We start from the raw sequence: 12,613 nt of genomic DNA, 5'->3' as shown, positions 1-12,613 counted from the left end.
TCCTCTCTGACTAGCAATCGCCCCATATCACTTCTCTCCTATGCCTCAAAACTACTGGAACAACACGTCCATTCTGAGCTATCCTCCCACCTCTCCTCCTGCTCCCTCTTCGACCGCCTACAATCTGGTTTCCGACTACACCATTCTACTGAGACTGCCCTGACTAAAGTCACCAACGACCTACTAACCGCCAAATCCAAGCGACACTACTCTGTCCTCCTCCTCCTGGACCTGTCATCTACCTTCGACACAGTGGACCATTCCCTCTTACTATAAACTCTCTCATCTCTCGGCATCACAGACTTGGCCCTATCCTGGATCTAATCATACCTAACAGACCGGACATTCAGTGTCTCCCACTCACACACCACCTCCTCATCTCGCCCCCTATCTGTCGGTGTCCCCCAAGGTTCAGTTCTAGGACCGCTACTCTTCTCCATCTACACCTTAGGCCTGGGACAGCTCATAGAGTCTCATGGCTTTCATTATCACCTCTATGCTGATGACACACAGATCTACCTCTCTGGACCCGATATCACCTTCTTACTAACCAAAATCCCACAATGCCTGTCTGCTATTTCATCCTTCTTCTCTGCTAGATTTCTAAAATTTAACATGGACAAAACAGAATTCATCATCTTTCCGCCATCTCATTCAACCCCCCCAACTGACCTATCTATCAACGTCAATGGCTGCCCACTCTCCCCAGTCCCTCAAGCTCGCTGCCTTGGGGTAACACTGGATTCTGAACTCTCCTTCAAACCACATATCCAAGCCCTTTCCACTTCCTACCGACTCCAACTCAAAAATATCTCCTGGAACCGCACATTCCTCAACCATGAATCTGCAAAAACACTAGTGCACGCCCTCATCATCTCCCGCCTTGACTTCTGAAACCTCCTGCTCTGTGGCCTCCCTTCCAACACTCTCGCACCCCTCCAATCCATCCTAAACTCTGCTGCCCGACTAATCCACCTGTCCCCCCCCCGCTATTCCCCGGCCTCTCCTCTCTGTCAATCTCTTCACTGGCTCCCCATTGCTCAGAGACTCCAGTTCAAAACCCTAACCATGGCATACAAAGCCATTCACAACCTGTCTCCTCCATATATCTCTGACCTAGTCTCCCGTTACATACAAGCACACAACCTCCGATCCTCACAAGATCTCCTTCTCTACTCCCCTCTTATCTCCTCCTGCCACAATCGCATACAAGATTTCTCCCGTGCTTCCCCCCTACTCTGGAACTCTTTACCCCAACACATCAGACTCTCATCGATCGTGGAAACCTTCAAAAGGAGCCTGAAGACCTACCTCTTCCGACAAGCCTACAACCTGCATTAACCACCGCTCCACCATACCGCTGCATGACCAGCTCTACCCTCACCTACTGTATCCTCATCAATCCCTTGTAGATTGTGAGCCCTCGCGGGTAGGGTCCTCATTCCTCCTGTACCAGTCGCTGTGACATTGTGTTCAAGATTATTGTAATTGTTTTTGCTATGTATACCCCTTTTTCACATGTAAAGCGCCATGGAATAAATGGCGCTATAATAATAAATAATAATAATAATAATAGGTGTCTCAATATGGAAACTGCTGGTGGTACCAGCCTCTTGCGCGGTACCACCAGCGGAACACCGTCGTGAACACGCCGTACACGCCGCTGCCGAGATGAGCCGAATGATTCACTGACCGCTGCCATCTTCGTATAGGAGGTGCGCATGCGCAGTTTTAATGTCTCTGCCGCTTTTGGCCTGCACAAAGATGGCGGCGGTCTGATTTACTGCGCGGGGAGACAGCTCAAACGAGAGAACACATGAGGAAAGAGGACAGCACAGGGGTGGAGAGAGAGAGCAGACAAGGGGAAGAGCACATGGGGAACACAGGTCAAAGAAGAGATCACATGAGAGAAGACAGCAGATTGGGGAGAGAAAAAGCACACAGGGGGGAGAGAGACAGAGCACAGAGGGAAGACAGCTCAAAAGGGACAGCACATGAGGGCAGAACACAGCAAAGGAAGGAGATAGACAGCAGACAAGGGGGATAGCACATGGGGTAGACAGGTCAAAGAAGAGAGCACAGAAGGGAAAGAGAGAGTGGATAGATGGGTGAGCAATGGGGGGAAGAGATTCTCAATGCTGCAAAGCCTGCCCCCATCGTGACATTACCTCCCTCCCGATGTGATAGCATCGGGCCTCCATCTAGTAAAGAATAAATGAAGCCCAATGTAGCCCTTGCTATGCATTGTTATAAATGGGAGTCAATGCGGTGTGCCACTACCTGCATAAATTATTTAGGTTAAGATGTCCCTGCAGTGGCCACAAATATTTTAATTTACAATATGTACATTATAGCATGTACAGTATGTAAGAATCAAATCCATGTAATAGTTTGTGGACATTGACGTCCTTATGCACGGTCTAAATTGAGAGCCAGTACTCAACCTGTGAAATCTCTTCTATGTCACACACTCATCCTTTAGAAAAAAAACGAAAAATAAAAATAAACTGTTTTGTAGTATATTAAGTGTGATGTTCTACACCAGGGATGTTCAACCTGCAGCCTGCATATAGCCCAGGAAGGCTGTTAATTTGGAGCAAGACAGATTTCCAGATTGAAGATTAGTGTATGTAGCACAAATTGATCTCTACAGTATATAGCAGAGTCTCAATGTCTCATATGTTATCCATAAACAGCAGAGTCTCAGTATCACCTGAGGTGTTAAGGTTTTTAACTTTTAACTTGATTCAATAAACTTATCATTTTTATCCAGTCGTTTGTGCAGGAAAATAACCCTTGTTTTTCTCTCTGTCAGCTGCAATCACCAGCAGGTACTGCACCCACTAGTTTCTAATTACAGAAATGCATTTATCTATGTTACCAGCATGAACAGCTCTAAGGCCACGGCCCCACTATCAGTATGTGATCAGTATTTGGTCAGTATTTTTTCTCAGGAGTGGGAGCCAAAATCAGGAGTGGGTGATAAATGCAGAATTGGTGACTTGTTTCTATTATACCTTTTCTCTGAATGTTCCTCACCTGGTTTTGGCTCCCACTCCTGAGAAAAAATAGTGACCGAATACTGACCAAATAATGATAGTGGGGCCGTGGCCTTACCCTCCCCTTCTCCTCTAACTCCTTCTCTGCTAGTGTTGAAATGCAGCGATAAGTGGCGCAGTGGACATACAGTACAGACCAAAAGTTTGGACACACTTTCTCATTTAAAGATTTTTCTGTATTTTCATGACTATGAAATTGTACATTCACACTGAAGGCATCAAAACTATGAATTAACACATGTGAAATTATATACTTTACAAAAAAGTGTGAAACAACTGAAAATATGTCTTATATTCTAGGTTCTTCAAAGTAGCCACCTTTTGCTTTGATGACTGCTTTGCACACTCTTGGCATTCTCTTGATGAGCTTCAAGTGGTAGTCACCGGAAATGGTTTTCACTTCACAGGTGTGCCCTGTCAGGTTTAATAAGTGGGATTTCTTGCCTTATAAATGGGGTTGGGACCATCAGTTGTGTTGTGCAGAAGTCTGGTGGATACACAGCTGATAGTCCTACTGAATAGACTGTTAGAATTTGTATTATGGCAAGAAAAAAGCAGCTAAGTAAAGAAAAACGAGTGGCCATCATTACTTTAAGAAATGAAGGTCAGTCAGTCCGAAAAATTGGGCAAACTTTGAAAGTGTCCCCAAGTGCAGTTGCAAAAACCATCAAGCGCTACAAAGAAACTGGCTCACATGAGGACTGCCCCAGGAAAGGAAGACCAAGAGTCACCTCTGCTTCTGAGGATAAGTTTATCTGAGTCACCAGCCTCAGAAATCGCAGGTTAACAGCAGCTCAGATTAGAGACCAGGTCAATGCGACACAGAGTTCTAGCAGCAGACACATCTCTTCAACAACTGTTAAAAGGAGACTTTGTGCAGCAGGCCTTCATGGTAAAATAGCTGCTAGGAAACCACTGCTAAGGACAGGCAACAAGCAGAAGAGACTTGTTTGGGCTAAAGAACACAAGGAATGGACATTAGACCAGTGGAAATCTGTGCTTTGGTCTGATGAGTCCAAATTTGAGATCTTTCGTTACAACCACCGTGTCTTTGTGCAATGCAGAAAAGGTGAACGGATGGACTCTACATGCCTGGTTCCCACCGTGAAGCATGGAGGAGGAGGTGTGATGGTGTGGGGGGTGCTTTGTTGGTGACACTGTTGGGGATTTATTCAAAATTGAAGGCATACTGAACCAGCATGGCTACCACAGCATCTTGCAGCGGCATGCTATTCCATCCGGTTTGCGTTTAGTTGGACCATCATTTATTTTTCAACAGGACAATGACCCCAAACACACCTCCAGGCTGTGTAAGGTCTATTTGGCCAAGAAGGAGAGTGATGGGGTGCTACGCCAGATGACCTGGCCTCCACAGTCACCAGACCTGAACCCAATCGAGATGGTTTGGGGTGAGCTGGACCGCAGAGTGAAGGCAAAAGGGCCAACAAGTGCTAAGCATCTCTGGGAACTCCTTCAAGATTGTTGGAAGACCATTTCCGGTGACTACCTCTTGAAGCTCATCAAGAGAATACCAAGAGTGTGCAAAGCAGTCATCAAAGCAAAAGGTGGCTACTTTGAAGAACCTAGAATATAAGACATATTTTCAGTTGTTTCACACTTTTTTGTTAAGTATATAATTCCACATGAGTTAATTCATAGTTTTGATGCCTTCAGTGTGAATGTACAATTTTCATAGTTATGAAAATACAGAAAAATCTTAAAATGAGAAGGTGTGTCCAAACTTTTGGTCTGTACTGTACGAATATTGCAAGTTTACTTCGAGAGGCTGCAAATTACGTACTCCTGCTTGGTTATAAATACCCCTCAAAATTGCTAAAAGGAGTATTTTTACCCTGCTGTAAAATATCTAGTGCAAGGTCTGTTGGTATGTCAGGGCATGGCAGCATAGGTGCCCGAGGACAATACATACAAAAGTTGTTGAAATTCTCTATTTGACAGCTGATGACAAGAGAAAGTTTACCTATCGGCTTGATTTTCAGTGCAATCTCCTGATGGCTCTGCAAGTTCTTGTGGTGATTGTGCAACATCCAAAGTCTCCATGTTCATATTATATACTGCGAGGAAGAAAAAAGAAAGTTTACACATTGTTGGAATTCTCAGCTTTGTATACAACTGGAGCGGTTTTGAATCATCATCATCTAATTTTTAGCCATATCAGAGGAAGAGAAAGCTGAACGTAACAAAGACATAAAACAAAACTAAAATACAGCATTCTAATAACAAACCAGACGAATTCACTATGGAGAATGAGAAAATCAAAATCCGGATAATGCCCTCACCCACACCAGGAAGACCTGATCATAGCAAATTTTTGAGGACACCAATTATTATAATATGTAGTGAACTGGGATTTTTTGGTTTTATTAGTTATTGTGCTACTTGTATGTGAAAACCACCATGTAAGGGTGTTAATGTGTTTGTATGCCACAAATGTGTGATAGTTTTAGAAACTCCTATAGGAGGCTGATGTGAAGTACCTGGCCGTAGCCACAATCAAAAGATGGAGCAGCTCCGCAATTGAGCATTTCCGGCCGACGCCTCCTGCCGCTAACAACGAGAACAGCTGATCAGGGAAGGGAGGTTGGCGGGTTTCGGATCCCGACCAATCAATCATTGATGACCTATCCTATGTATAGGTAATAAATGATAAAGTAGTGGACAACCTCTTTAACAGCTTATTTACATATAAGAAAAACGTGGATTTCTCAGGAATAAGATATCGGATCACAAATATCAAGGTGTCATTTTATTCATCTTCTTATGACCTACTTGCCGATATAGACGACTTAGGATAGTTGCCATGCATATGGCTGACACTACACAAAGGGTATAGACTCTTTAATTTTATTACAGGAAGTCAAAACCAAGGGGGGTTTCCTTGAAACTACAAAGGGTGTCATTTGTGAAACCTCAGCCTGTTGAGTCCCAGACTGAAGTTTGGGCAGATGTTCCTTGGTGGCCAGGCTGGACAGTTCCATTTACCATAGGGAGGGGGATGGTTAATAGAAGCAAGGTATTTAATATACAAGGTGCTCGCCCCTAAGCCCACGGTCCAGTTACAGACCTGCAATTTTAATATTACAATCTAGGCTGTCCTGAAAATTTGAGCCCAGGACCAGGCATATAATAGATGGGTTACACAATGGAAAGGTGTTCGCATGTGGGGTGAACTTCAACTGAATGTGATCTAGAATACCTTACTTCTACCCTCAAGGAAACAGAAGAATAACTTTAGGTATTTCTATTATTTCTCGATTTTTATTTTATGCATACATGTTTTGCATATTTCTGTGTCACTTTATTTTTCTATTATTATACCTTTTCTTGTAAGAACTGTATTCTTTATACAAAAATGGGCCAGACAAAATTGTTGGCATCCCCTTTGGAATAAATAACTGCAGTCAATCACTTCCTATAACCATCAACAAGCTTCTTACACTTCTCAACTGGAATTTTGGACCACTCTTCTTTTGCAAACTGCTCCAGGTCTCTCATATTTGAAGGGTGCCTTCTACCAACAGCAATTTTAAGATCTCTCCATAGATGTTCAAAAGGATTTAGATCAGGACGCATTGCTAGCCACTTCAGAACTCTCCAGCGCTTTGTTTTCATCCATTTCTGGTTCTTCTTGAAGCATGTTTGGGGTCATTGTCCTGCTGGAAGACCCATGACCTAGTACGCAAACCCAGCTTTCCGACACTGAGCACTACATTGCAACCCACAATCTGTTGGTAATCTTCAGATTTCATGATGTCTTACACACTTTTAAGGCACCCAGTGCCAGAGGCAGCGAAACAACCCCAAAACATCTTTGAACCTCCACCATATTTGACTGTAGGAACTGTGTTCTTTTCTTTGTAGGCCTCATTCCATTTTTGGAAAACAGAAGAATGATGTGCTTTACCAAACAGCTCTATCTTGGTCTCATTTGTCCACGCTTTCCCAGAAGGATTTTGGCTTACTCACGTGCATTTTAGCAAATTGCAGTCTAGTTTATTTATGTCTCTGTGTCAGCAGTGGGGTCCTACTGGGTCTCCTGCCATAGCGTTTAATTTTATTCAAATGTCGACAGATAGTTCGTGCTGACACTGATGCACCCTGAGCCTGCAGGACAGCTTGAATTTTTTTGGAACTTGATTGGGGCTGTTAATCCACCATCCAGACTATCTTGCATTGCAACCTTTCCTCAATTTTTCTCTGCCATACACATCCAGGGAGATTAGCTACAGTGCCATGGGTTGTAAACTTCTTCATTATGTTGCACACCGTGGACAAATGAACATAAAGATCTCTGGAGATGAACTTGCAATCTTGAGATTGTTGATATTTTTCAAAATGTTGGTTCTCAAGTCCTCAGACCGTTCTTTTCTAATCGTTCTGTTCTCCATGCTTAGTGTGGCACACACAGATACAAAATGCAAACACTGAGTCAACTTCTCCCCTTTTTAGGGGTGATTTTCATATTGCCCACACCTGTTACTTGCCACAGGAGAGTTTAAATGAGCATCACATGCTTGAAATAAAGTTGTTTACCCACAATTTTGGAAAGGTGCCCGTTACGCTCATAGGTGGCGCACGTGGTTTGTGGACCCAAAGTGCCACGGACTGGACTTACCCTGGAGGGGCGCGACTAAGCAGCTACCTTGGTGTTTGCTGGAGCATCTAGTGGTGAAGTCAGGCTAGTGCGGCAGGTAGCTGCCTGGTGCCACTCCAGGGCGACGACTGGCAGTAGCAGCTGACCCCAAGGGCCAACAACGTTAATTCAGATTCCTAGACAGGGCAGGTTCACACAGTGCAGACAGGAGGGTCACTGGGACAGGTTCAAACTGTGCAGACAGGATGTCCACTGGGACAGGTTCAGACTGTACAGACAGGATGGCCACTTGGGTAACAGTTTGGGTACCGCCGATGTGGCCATGGGATACAGATACCAGTGATGCGGTTTCAGGGTAACGAATAACCTAGACAAGACTACAGGGACAGTACAGGATATGGAATCTCTACATTAGACTTTGGGAACACAGGATACAGGAATAGCTTTAACAGACTAGGGACGGGGGACCTGGCAACATACAGTTGAACACACCAAACCACCTAATAGTAAACTATAGCGGTTGCTCAGGAACCTCCCTACTGGGGAGTGTGCCTTTTACACAAGATGCCTCCCAGCTATTGGATGGGAGACACCTTGCATGTGTACACTTTAACTAAATGCCTCCCAGCTGTTAGCTGGAGGCATTTAGGATATGCGCGCGCTGCACCTTTAGGAGTAGGGGAGCGCAAGCGTGCACTAGGCATACCACCGGAACACAGTACGGCTTGCACAGGTGGCGGACAGGGAGCACGCTAGGACCACGCCAAAGGGCCGGGGCGGAGAGTAAGCTGGCGTCTCTGCATGGAGGCGTAAGGGAACACCATGCAGGGGCGCCAGTCATTGCACTACAGTGCCAACAATTTTGTTGGCATTTTTTGGGGGGGGGTTTGTGTGAAATTATGTCCAATTTGACTTTTTTTCCCTCTGTTTTTTTGTGTTGTTCCAATAAACACAAAGGAAATAAACATGCTTTTTTATTATCATATTTTTTTTAAATATTTTTATTTTACGTTTCACTGCTCTTGTTAGTTCCCTTAGGGGACTTGAAGCTGTGATAGTCTAATCGCTTGTGCTATATACAGCAATGCCACAGTATTAATGTATACAACAAAAATAACGATCTTCTTTGAAGATCGGCTGCATGCTCCGTTATGACAAGCACAAAGGTCTTCAACAGACCCCCTGCCATAGCAACCATGCGGAGACCCGTGATCATGTCACGAGTGCGCCGATGGCGCTTAGAAGGATGTGTCGCCATGATGCTGTTAATGCCATCGTCATAGTTTGACAGCGGCATTTAACAGGTTAACAAGTTATTATTACTACTACTCGGACATTGCTATTATTAACCTCTTAAAGGTGATAAAAATGGCCACCGTCACATATTTTAAGCTACAACTTGTCCTAGTCCCATGTCGGAATGGGATGCAGCCTGAAGAAACACTGCTCAAAACATGTGTCTCAAATGTCAAAGGTGCAGCACTGTGAGCAACAAACCCAATCTGCTTACTCCGGTATGTTTGAACAGCATGCTGGTCCTCTGACAGCGGACAGTGGGAAAAACAGGATAATTTTGTAGCTATGATCCCTTTTAATGGGTAACAAAAATAGAATAAATGATGTTACAAGCAAGCTTTCGAGACTTCTTAGGTCTCTTCCTCAGGCTGGTATAACAAAATATCTGAAGAAACACAAATATACAAGACAGACCAAAAGTTTGGAGACACCTTCTCATTTAAAGATTTTTCTGTATTTTCATGACTTTGAAAATTGTACATTCACACTGAAGGCATCAAAACTATCAATTAACACATGTGGAATTATATACTTAACAAAAAAGTGTGAAACAACTGAAAATATGTCTTATATTCTTGGTTCTTCAAAGTAGCCACCTTTGGCTTTGATGACTGCTTTGCACAATCTTGGCATTGTCTTGATGAACTTCAAGAGGTAGTCACCGGAAATGGTCTTCCAACAATCTTGAAGGAGTTCCCAGAGATGCTTAGCACTTGCACGCCCCTGTACCAGATTCTATTAAGTGGATTTTCCAATGTAAACAATATATCACTTATACACTGGATGCATGATCCAAAATGTGTCTGGGATACAACCTGTGCAGACAAGTTGTAGCTGGAATAAGAAGTCTTCATGGCAGCACTGACCAGATGCTAATCACCTGGGAGTCACTATCTATAACTCTTATATGTTCTGCAGGACCGGGCTCTACCACAGTGGCAGATGTACCACTGGTGCAGCCTGGGCAGCCACACAGGGGCCTGAGAGGTAAGGGGATGTGGAACTGTGCATTATGAGGAGCTATTGGAGTGTAAAGGGCCCATATACTGTTCTTTTACAGGGGCCCTCTTCTGTCTGTGCCCGCTCCTGTGATCACTGTATGGCGGAAATATTGGTCTTGGGATAATAGTTTCTCTTCAGTAACAGGAATGTCGTCTCTAATCACTAAAACTATAGAGCACCTCTGTAAGTGTAAATTACAAGTCAGGGCCCACTCACCCCTGCTGAACCCCTAACTACTCCCCTGACTCAGACAGCTCCTATCCTGCTCCCTCACATCTAGGATCTATATGACCCTATAACAACGCCATACACACAGCTGGCTCAGTATTCCGCCCCCTAGCACGGCTGCCTCAGTATTCTGCCCTCTTATGTTGATGTCCACCCCCTATAACAACGCCATACAAACAGCTGCCTCATTATTCCGCCCCCTTACACGGCCGCCTCAGCAGTCCGCCCCCTTACACGGCCGCCTCAGCAGTCCGCCCCCTAGCAGCCCCCTTACACGGCCGCCTCAGCAGTCCGCCCCCTTACACGGCCGCCTCAGCAGTCCGCCCCCTTACACGGCCGCCTCAGCAGTCCGCCCCCTAGCAGCCCCCTTACACAGCTGCCTCAGTAGTCCGCCCCCTTACACGGCTGCCTCAGCAGTCCGCCCCCTAGCAGCCCCCTTACACGGCTGCCTCAGTAGTCCGCCCCCTAGCAGCCCCCTTACACGGCCGCCTCAGCAGTCCGCCCCCTAGCAGCCCCCTTACACGGCTGCCTCAGTGTTCTGCCCTCTTATGTTGATGTCCACCCCCTAGAACAACGCCATACACACAGCTGGCTCATTATTCTGCCCCCTTACACGACTGCCTCAGCAGTCCGCCCCCTAGCAGCCCCCTTACACAGCTGCCTCAGTAGTCCGCCCCCTTGCACGGCTGCCTCAGTATTACGCCCCCTAGCAGCCCCCTTACACGGCTGCCTCAGTAGTCCGCCCCCTAGCAGCCCCCTTACACGGCTGCCTCAGTATTACACCCCCTAGCAGCCCCCTTACACGGCTGCCTCAGTATTCTGCCCTCTTATGTTGATGTCCACCCCACCCCCCTTGGACCACTCCGCTCCTATTGGTCGGACAGCTGTTGTTCTATACCGCTGACAATTACACTCGCTTCTAGTTGGATATCAAACACGTCAATCACCGTCAGACACGCCCCTTTCTCCAGCAGTATAAAGTAGACGCCGGCGGGAGACGTGTCATGGACAGACACACAGGACGTCATGCCCTGTGGAGAGTATACGCTGGCTGGCTGCCGCTATGCAGTTCCAGGCACTGCTGACACTGACACTGACACTGACACTGCCGCAGCGGCACACGAGAACCATACGGTTGTACAAGTCAGGACGCTTTCCTTCTCCGTCTGTATATAACAAAAGCCTTTCCCTGCGACTTCCAGAGGAAAACGTCGGCTGCCGGCCCTCAAGACAATATGTTACAGAATGGGTTAATCACTAACCTGGCTAGCCGGTGCCATGCCGAGCAGCCCCAGACCCAGCCATCCTCCTTCCTGCGATGTAAACATTGTCGTTGTGTCGATAAAGCTGGGAAGGATGGCGCTGCTCACTAGTGAGGCGGGGCTATTGGGAAGGGCGCGGGGATTGGCTGCGGGAAGAATTCAAATCCTGCACAATGCAGGGGCGTCTGATCATCGGTACAGTGAGTGTATGGGGGCCGAGATCATGGCTCCCTGCCCACCGGGTTTTTGGCTTCCATAATGAGGTCTGCTGCAGTTAGTAGTGGCACAGTGTATGGGCTGCAGTTAGTAGTGGCACAGTGCATGGGCTGCAGTTAGTAGTGGCACAGTGTATGGGCTGCAGTTAGTAGTGGCACAGTGTATGGGCTGCAGTTAGTAGTGGCACAGTGCATGGGCTGCAGTTAGTAGTGGCACAGTGCATGGGCTGCAGCAGTAGTGGCACAGTGCATGGGCTGCAGCAGTAGTGGCACAGTGTATGGGCTGTAGCAGTAGTGGCACAGTGTATGGGCTGTAGCAGTAGTGGCACAGTGCATGGGCTGCAGTTAGTGGCACAGTGCATGGGCTGCAGTTAGTAGTGGCACAGTGCATGGGCTGCAGTTAGTGGCACAGTGCATGGGCTGCAGTTAGTAGTGGCACAGTGTATGGGCTGCAGTTATTAGTGGCACAGTGCATGGGCTGCAGTTAGTAGTGGCACAGTGTATGGGCTGTAGCAGTAGTGACACAGTGTATGGGCTGTAGCAGTAGTGGCACAGTGCATGGGCTGCAGTTAGTAGTGGCACAGTGCATGGGCTGCAGTTAGTAGTGGCACAGTGCATGGGCTGCAGTTAGTAGTGGCACAGTGCATGGGCTGCAGTTAGTAGTGGCACAGTGCATGGGCTGCAGTTAGTAGTGGCACAGTGCATGGGCTGCAGTTAGTAGTGGCACAGTGCATGGGCTGCAATTAGTAGTGGCACAGTGCATGGGCTGCAATTAGTAGTGGCACAGTGCATGGGCTGCAATTAGTAGTGGCACAGTGCATGGGCTGCAATTAGTAGTGGCACAGTGCATGGGCTGCAGTTAGTGGCACAGTGCATGGGCTGCAGTTAGTAGTGGCCCAGTGCATGGGCTGTAGCAGTAGTGGCCCAGTGCATGGG

The 12,613-nt window shown here is 46.6% G+C and overlaps 1 protein-coding gene across 3 annotated transcripts in view; it reads right to left on the bottom strand.

Annotated features, from left to right (window-relative positions):
- Nucleotides 1–11,591, bottom strand: part of MPHOSPH9 (M-phase phosphoprotein 9) — a 121,048-nt gene extending 109,457 nt beyond the window's left edge. For all 3 annotated transcript variants that reach the window (XM_073676198.1, XM_073676200.1, XM_073676199.1), the window contains exons 1-2: nucleotides 11,463–11,591; nucleotides 5,041–5,134 (exon numbers count right to left, since the gene is read on the bottom strand). In XM_073676198.1, coding sequence (XP_073532299.1) covers nucleotides 5,041–5,126 — 86 coding nt within the window. In that variant the 5' untranslated portion in view covers nucleotides 5,127–5,134; nucleotides 11,463–11,591. The remainder of the gene's footprint in view (nucleotides 1–5,040; nucleotides 5,135–11,462) is intronic.
- Nucleotides 11,592–12,613: the final 1,022 nt, after the last annotated feature.

The sequence above is a fragment of the Phyllobates terribilis genome, unplaced genomic scaffold, assembly GCF_046119375.1.
Source record: "Phyllobates terribilis strain yellow unplaced genomic scaffold, ASM4611937v1 Scaffold_1__5_contigs__length_1240528914, whole genome shotgun sequence".
Lineage (NCBI taxonomy): Eukaryota > Metazoa > Chordata > Amphibia > Anura > Dendrobatidae > Phyllobates > Phyllobates terribilis.
Note: the sequence above shows the minus strand (reverse complement) of the source record. Positions and strands in the feature narration are given on the sequence as shown.